Source organism: Equus quagga, chromosome 18 (genome assembly GCF_021613505.1).
Source record: "Equus quagga isolate Etosha38 chromosome 18, UCLA_HA_Equagga_1.0, whole genome shotgun sequence".
In the NCBI taxonomy this organism is placed as follows: domain Eukaryota; kingdom Metazoa; phylum Chordata; class Mammalia; order Perissodactyla; family Equidae; genus Equus; species Equus quagga.
Genome location: NC_060284.1, coordinates 34,563,022 through 34,571,423, shown reverse-complemented (window position 1 = coordinate 34,571,423; position 8,402 = coordinate 34,563,022). Strand labels below are relative to the sequence as shown.

Here is an 8,402-nt window from a genome sequence, read left to right as displayed (position 1 = left end):
AGCTTTTGTTGATGAGTTTGAACCAACCATTAAGTCTCATAATTTAAATTAGATTTACAACCACATTGTTTATATTATTTCTTTAAAAACCCATGTTTTAAGACAGAATTATTATACTTAATTTAGTTTGGCTTGAAGGTGATTTAAAACTAACAATTACATTTACTCGTCAAGGTGGTATTCAGAGTTTGGTGGTTTTCATCTCTTTACAACTGTTCAATGTTCACTTATTGAAGTTTCTCTTCCTGAAAAGGAGTGAGCGGTTTCTAAACAAACCACATTTTTTTTCACACCCTAGTTTTTCAAGGTAAAATCCCTTAAAGAATAACAGAAATTTGCCCTCAACTTTGATTCTAAGGAGCCACATAGTCAAATAAAATGTCTTAATAATTATTTTTTAAAAATGCTCTTCACAAAGGAATCTTTAAAAAAAATCAGTTTATTAATGTTTAAAAGTTGATAAAGCTATGTGCAAAATGATCCACAAAAGTCAGAAACCTATTAAATACTATTTTTTTAAAAAAAAGGACATTTCTCGGTTTAATTGCACTGAAAACCATACTAAAGAGACAGCAATATATTTTTATTCTTTGTAACATTTATACACATCTTCAATTAACTATTTGATGAACAGCTGTACTGAAATCTTCTGATGTTCCCTATCAGTTAAAGTAATGCTTTAAGGGCATAAGAGGGTGGTATTTTCTTAAGAAATACACATTCAATGGTGTTAACACAGGTTAGAAAAATCCAATAAAATGGTGAAACAAATACATTCAAAAATCAGGAAAAGTACTTTTAACACAAAATATAACCATACTGTTGGTTGAAATGATTCACACAACACTCCAACATAAACATCAAAAAAAGTGCCAAAAACAGATGCTGTATTTGTTAGACAAATTCGTTAAGAAATCTCTCTTTGTTTTACAAATTCACCCCCCCAGTCAGTTTTCACCTTGTTTTGCTTGTTTGTTTCTCCTATGACACCAAGGATCCTGGCCGATACCATGTAGATAAATCCTTATGCAGATTTCAGCCACAATGGATAAAATCAAAGTGACTACAACCAAATTCCAAAACACTGATCCAGCCGACTCGGAAACTTTGGCCTCAGCAAATGAAATTGCTTTACTCCAAACCGTCTCCATCTCCTCACAGGCTACCTCCTGGACCCAGCCTATCTGCTACAGTTGATCAAGAAATGGACCATGCCACAACCCCAGCTCTGATGAATGCCAGGTAGTTAAAATATAAAGTAAAAGAATTTTGAGGAGGGGAGTGACGGGGAAGGGAGGGTGGGATCTGTAGAGCATACCTAGAGAAGCAGAAGTGCACACACTCGCTTGGGTTGGAAACTAAACTCAAAGAAAACATCTTCTCCTCAAAGCTCCTGAGAGAGACGCTTTCACACGGGGACACTAGTCTTTGAGGAGGGGCCAAATGAACCCTTCAGGAGCTTGACAATGCTAGACCTTTGGCTCAGTGCAAAATCAAAGCTCCACGGGGGAGGAAATAGATTCCAGGCGAGGACCTGATCTCCACCCTTCCCAGTGCATTGTTCACAGGAACTAACTCTACCCACCAACACCCAGCACCGCCAGGCTGTTCTTACTCTCCTCCTCCCTCCCTCCGGCTCGCAGCAGCTCCTCCCTGGGAGCAGTCGAGGCACAGAGATTTTTTTTTCCAAACACTAGGGTGGTGGGCGACCATGCAGGAACACTCCCCATGGGTGGGCAGCTTTCAGTTTTAGGAAGAAGAGTTGACGTTTCCAGAGGACATAATGGTTTCTGGGTTGTCTCCATCGTCCTTCTGGGGGTGGGAGGAGTTGTCCGACTTACTGCGGCTGAATTCCACGCCTGCGATGATGGGTCTCTTGAATTTGCCGGTGGAGTCTCCGCTGGGACACTTGCAGCAAGACATGATTCGAATGAAGGCCCGGCGCATCTCCTTGTTGGTCAGAGTGTAAATGATGGGGTTGGTGCCAGAGTTGAGCACAGCCAACACCAGGAAGTATTCCGCTCTGAAGAGGATGTCGCAGGTCTTCACCTTGCAGCCCACGTCCAGCAGGAGCAGGATGAAGAGAGGCGCCCAGCAGGCGATGAAGACGCTCAGGACGATAATCACGGTCTTGAGCAGCGCCAGCGACTTCTCCGAGCTGCGGCTGGCCTTAGAAATGTTCTTGCGGAAGGTCAGACGGCGGCTCCGAGTCCTGACCAAAGAGTAGATCCTGCAGTACAGAATGACGATGGAGAGCAGGAGCAGAGTGAAGACGGTGGTGCAGAAGAGGATATAGTGCTTGTGGTAGAGCGGCAGCACCGTGGAGCAGCTAGACAGTGAGCTGATGCAGTTCCAGCCCATGATGGGCAGGCCACCCAGGATGAGGGAGATGACCCAACAGGCACTGATCAGCAGGAAGGAGCGGAAGCTGTTGCTCCCGTTATGGAGTTTCATCTTCAGCATGGTGATATAGCGCTCAATGGCGATGGCTAGGAGGCTGAACACGGAGGCAGACAGAGCCACAAACATACTGCCTTCCCGCAGAAACCACTGGGCAGGGGTGAGCTTGTAGGTGGTGGCCCCAGACAGGAGCAGGTTGGCTGTGTAGGCGACTCCTGCCAACAGGTCTGAGAGGGCCAAGTTGCCAATAAAATAGTACATGGGTCGGTGGAACTTCTTGGTTTTCCAAATGGTCAGCAAGACAAAGATGTTCTCTAGGATGATAAAGCAGCAGATCAGAATGAACACCACTGAGGTCAGTCTAATGCCGTTCTCCTTGTCCACGCTGATATTCAGCTTTCCCGTGTAGTTGTAATGCCGGACGATGATGTCATAGTTGACATAGTCGGAGACAGAGCTGCGTAGGGCCTTGACCAGCGGGATGCTGGTGGACCCCATGGTGCGCACGGCGTCCCCAGGAACGCGGGGATGGCGCTTCTCCAGACCAACGCTAGAGGGCGAGGCCGAGAGAGCCTTCACTTGCTCTGGGGTGGTTCAGCGAGAGAGGTCCAAGCTTTTTGTGTAGCTTTTCCTTGGCTGGAGAGGGCCTCGGAAACCGCAGCCTTAAACAAGTCACAAAGAGGAGAGAGTCAGGGAAAAAGCCACAGCACACTGGCATAATTCATCCTAACGAAGGCATTGCGCTAGTTTTGTTGTTGTTGATTTGTTTTAAGAAAACTTGGGGAGAGCGCAGAGAGAGGGATTTTTTTTTAATCAAATTTTCATTTCTTACCAAAAAGAGAAAGAAGGGAAAGAAAGAGAGGAAGAAAAGCCAAAATTTTACCCAAACTGAAAACTCCAACTCAGCAAGACTAAAGTTCTCTCCATGGTCACATCCTCTCAATGGAAATGGAAAAACTGGAGAAGCAGCCCCATTCAACTCCATTCATGCCCCCTCATTCCTCCTCCTCCGCCCCCAGCCCCGCCAGGCTTCCAGACACGGTGGGCTCACCACCAGCTCACGGTCTCTCCCCGCAAGAGACCCAACCGCCAATATGAGAGCGGAGACGCACACCTCTGCCCCCCACCACCACCCAGCTAAAAGAGAGGAGAACTACCTCCTAAATGCCATGCAAGAAGTTAGATTTGCACGAAAATCATTTGACAGCGTAGGCCATTCTTCAGGCTTTATTAATAACTCTCTAGGAGCAGGTGTGCTTAGGGTCCGAGGGCGCAGCGTGGTGTGGGCAGCCAGCCCGCCCTGGCCTTTCGATAAACAGGAAAGCTTTGCGCCTCCGTGAAGCAACTGCCTTTTCTTTCTTCTTCTTCTTTTTTTTTCTTGCAAGCCAATGCAAGAAAAAAATATAAAGATACTCAGTGAAAATCATTCATAAGAGATTGCAAAATATCCCAGAAGTTTCGTGCATTCATTGATTTCCTAAGGAGTATTTTTAATTACTGTGCATATAGCCAACACACACACATACACAAAGAGAAGTTACACTGCTGATAGCAGTACACAATACATGCCACTACATTCTTAATTCCGAGCGCAAAACTACTCTCCAGAAATTCGCGTAAACGGACGTGTGGTACTTTGCTAAGCTAGCGCGGGCAGTTTTATTTACCGCTCTCCGCCAACGCGTTGCCTCCTCTCATCAAAAGTGTAGAGGGATTGAAACATGGCACTGGTTAGCAGAAGTCTACTTGTAAGTTGTTTAAATGTTTCAAGGTAACGCAGCAATGGGAAAAAAGTGGCGTAATAGAGGCGAGAGCAATCCCAGCAATTCCCGGGACGTAGAAGCTGCTCGCGCCGAGAAGCTCCGCATTCCCCCAACCTAATTCCACACCCTGCTCGCGGGAGTGCAAGTTTAAGCCCGTACCCCCGCCTCCCATATTCTTTGTCTATAGGATTTCCAAAAATAAGCACCTTCCCTCCCTTTCTTCCCACCAACCGCAGCTTCCCCTATCCCCCACCCCTAGTCGGTTCTACAGCTGGGGCTTAACCCTTTTCCAAACTTCATAAATCACGAGTGCCCAAGAACAATCCCATCGGGTTGGGCTCCTTAGTAGCCCAGAGATGTGTGTTTCAAGTGCCCAGAGACGGATGTTTTAAAAGTTTTTGTTTGGCTTCATTCCTGTTTAAAACTTCGGGTCTGCCACTGAAGCCCTCCCGCGGCGGGGCTCCCCGCGCCCCCGGGCCCGCTGGCACCGCGCGCAGTCCCCTACCTCGCTCAGGCAGGACGCAGCTGCGTTCGGAGAGCACCGGGTCTGCACAGCGCGCTCCGCATCTTGCTCCTGCCCGGGACAGACTACGTCGCGCTCTAAACTTACTCGAGTCGGGGTCCCCTCCCTCTCTGCACTGCGCGGGCATGCGAGCTGAAGTCGCCGAGCGCCCCGCTGAGGCTGGGTGGCTTCTTTAGAGAGAAATGGGGAGGGGTTTATGCCTAAACCCCCCACGCCCTCCGCCAGTGGCTGGGGGCCCCCGGCTCTCAGCTGCTGAGACTCACTGTCCAGGAAAGACTTTTTTTTTCCCCGCGGGGTGGGAGGGAGAAGCAAAAGAGAAAAAAAAAAAAAAAAAAGAACCCCTCCGCCTCCACTAGCCACTGGAGGAAAAAAAAAAAAAAAAACAGAAGAGGGAGGAGCCTGGTGCCCCCTGGACTCTAACGTATAAATCACAGCCCTCACCCTGCTATCCGCTGCTCCCGGGCGGTGGAGACCATTCTCCCGAGCCTTAGAAAAAACAGGTGTAAAGCCTTTGGGAACTTTTCTCTCGAAAAGTCTTAGGGGGCAGGGGACGGCCCAGAGCCTCGTAGTGCACCTCTCTGGTCGGCTACCCCCGCAGCCCTTGGGGGATCGGAGGCCCGAGGTTGTGGCCCTGAGCCCCTGGGCCGCGTCGGCGCAGGCACTGGAAACGGCAGCCGCGACCCAGCGAGTCCTGGCCGCGCTCCCGGGAGGAGAGGCTGGGCAGGGCGGTGAGAGGTATGGAGGGGGCAGCAGGCTGGGAGGGCGAAGGGCCGGGGAATTCTTCCCCTTCTCCCCGGCCCTGCCCCAGCCTGCTGCTGCCATGAAACTTGCGGTCTGAGCGGCAGAAAGTGGCTTTCGCGGGGCGCACGGCAAAATGGGCCGGCGCCGCGCGGGGAGCTGGACAGGGGTTTCCCTCACTCGACTGGGTGCAAAGTCAGGCCGTGTGTCCCAGGTCTGGCCAGCGGTGAGGCTTTTGAGAAGGTGGGCAGCTGCCCGGACCTGAGAGATTTAAAACGCTTGGGCAGCTCAGGAATTTCCAAAGAAGAGCCACCGGACCCAGCCCAGCCGAGCGCTTGCAGCTCCCCGACCGGGGGGCCGACACCTCTCTCCCTTTTCTGCTTGGGAGGCAACTCAGAGGACCCCAGACATCAATGCTCGCCACTCACCCACTGTGTCCTTTTGCTTAGATGCTCCTTCAGAAGGTGGGACTGAGAGGTGGCATGGCAACTCCACCTAAGTCACAAGCTCGGGGCACTTCTGCCCTGCCCTGCTCTGCAAAGACGGTTTCCACCCAGTCCTTGGTCGCACTGGCTTCCCTTCCCTGCAGATGTGAGCGCAAAACTTCTCTGTTGTGCAGTTTTGACAGACACACCCTGTACCTGAATGACTCAGAAGGAGGCCGAATGAATAAACAACAAGCCCCTGGCTTCTGGGATCTTATGAGTCTGCAAAGGAAAAACTCAAGCGACAGTTAATTCACAGCTGCCTGAAAGCTCTCATCATCAGAGTTCCACCCAGCACATACCCACAAATTCAGAAACAGTAGGTGCATACAACTCAGAAACTAAGATAACGATCCTCTAGACTCTAGAATAGACTCTGATGGGGGTTGAGGACTTACTCCATTTAGAAGAGGAGATATGTTGAGTGTACTCATCACAACATAACTTGGGGATTTGGCCAACTCCACCCCACCCACTACTTTATAAGTTCTTTAAAGCGAAAGGAATTAAAATGAATTGGACACCTAGACCATATCAGGCATGTGACAGATTATCTAATTTCACACTATCACTCTGTGAAGCAAGCATTGGTCGTCATTTCATTGATGAGGGAAATGTCACTTGAAAAGCTTAAGTCACTAGATGTCCTAGCTAGTGAGTGGCTAATCTGGGTCCCTAAACTTAAATACTGCAGATGCTGTGTCTCCCACGTCAAACACTTTCAGGCAATAAACAGTTAAGGAATTGAAATGCATGTTCCTGAAGGGAAGCAAACTTCTAACTTTAAAATTTTGAAATTGTATGATTTTTTTGACTGTACATGTGTACAAAATGTATTCAAAGGTATGCTAATGAGTGTCCTTTTAAAACCACTTATTTACTGACTATGCAAGTATACAAAACGTGTATACCAAAATATACTGATGAATGTCCTTTTTTTCCACCACAAAGCATTTTCTTTTTGCTGACATGTTTTATTAAATTTTATTTTTATTTTTACCACCTTTTTTGTTATTAGGATGTTATTTTGGTTTTTTTAGAGCAGTTTTACAGCAAAATTGAGTGGAAGATACAGAAATTTCCCATATATACCTTGCCCCCACACATGCACAGCCTCCCCATTATCAACATCTCCACAAGAGTGGTACATTTGTTATGATTGATGAACCTACATTGTCACATCATTGTCACCCAGAGTCCATAGTTTACATTAAAGTTCACTCTTGGTGTTGTACATTCTCGGTTTGGACACGTATCCATCATCATGGTATCATGCAGAGGGTTTTCACTCCCCGAAAATTCCTTTGTGCTCTGTTTCTCTAATCCTTCCCCCATGAATGTCTTTTTTGAAACCACTGATTTCACGTGTACAAAATGTATATAAAGATATAACAATGAATAATTTTTAGAGACCTCTCATTATCTACCTATAATATCTAGTGTAAGGTTATACTTTTAGTATTTGTGTACCAGATTCTAAGTGTTATACATATTAACTCATTTAATCCTTACCATGACCCTACAAGTTAGGTACTGTTATTATCTTAATTTTATGCACAAGGAAACTGAGTCCCAGACATATTAAGCAAAGTGGTTAACATGGGCTATGACCGTCAATGAGCTGCGGATTCTTAACGACTACTCCAAACCACCAAATAAACCTCAAACATGTCAAAGAATTAGGTAGGTGAAGTCAGTCCTTTTGTTGTGAGCTCTGTGGGTGAGGACAACATTCAGTATTGATCCAGTGTTTTAAAGAGCTCAAACACCTTGGAGATAATTATTCAGTAATATTCATCCTTAGTACACATCTATGAGAAATAAGATGTAGCTGACCACTCAGGCAAAATTAGAAAGTACACAAAGCTATTTGCAGCGATGGCTTCCTTGCAATTCCAAGTCGCTGGTTCCCACACATGTCTCTTCCCATTACTCTCAGGAGAGACCCTAGGAATTGCATCTTCAAGCTATCTCCTGGCAGTTAGCCCGGCTGCCTTTCCGCTGCCTGGAAGCCAGGCCCAGTGTTCCTACCTCACTTCTTGTCTCACTGAGGTTACTATCTGATGCCCAATTCACATTGAGGTTGCTCCATTCCAAGTTTCTTATTTCAAAGCAGCTTTGCTGTTCTTTTTGCCTGCTTTAGTGTCTCTCTTTGTTACAGATAAAATACCACGCAATATTTGGGACATATACTAAAAACTTATTCGTTGTTAATCTGCAATTCAAATTTAGCTGAGTGAGCTGTATTTTTATTTGCTAAATCTGGCAACCCTACTCTTTCCTACATGCTCCAGTCACTTTCCAACTGTCTCCTCCTCCCATCCTGTGTAAAGATCCAATGTCCCCCTTACTCATTTATTCGTAGGAGGATAATTTGGCTCCTACTTCATGGAGAAAACAGAATCACCACTTCAATTTCCCTCTAAGTTCCAACTTAATAACAACTTCACCCACTCTTATCTCATTCCTATAGCTTTATTCCTTCTCAAGGCA

The 8,402-nt window shown here is 46.9% G+C and overlaps 1 protein-coding gene across 3 annotated transcripts; it reads right to left on the bottom strand.

Moving 5' to 3' along the window:
- Positions 1 to 426: 426 nt before the first annotated feature.
- Positions 427 to 6,039, bottom strand: S1PR1 (sphingosine-1-phosphate receptor 1). 3 transcript variants are annotated; one of them, XM_046645817.1, is made up of 2 exons: positions 5,853 to 6,039; positions 427 to 3,062 (listed from the first exon to the last, which is right to left on the bottom strand). In XM_046645817.1, the coding sequence occupies exon 2, from the start codon at positions 2,896 to 2,898 to the stop codon at positions 1,750 to 1,752; it is 1,149 nt and encodes a 382-aa protein (XP_046501773.1). In that variant the 5' UTR covers positions 2,899 to 3,062; positions 5,853 to 6,039; the 3' UTR covers positions 427 to 1,749. The 3 variants fall into 3 exon arrangements, with proteins under 3 accessions (XP_046501773.1, XP_046501772.1, XP_046501774.1); XM_046645816.1 differs by lacking the exon at positions 5,853 to 6,039 and adding an exon at positions 4,669 to 4,912; XM_046645818.1 differs by lacking the exon at positions 5,853 to 6,039 and adding an exon at positions 4,774 to 4,904.
- Positions 6,040 to 8,402: the final 2,363 nt, after the last annotated feature.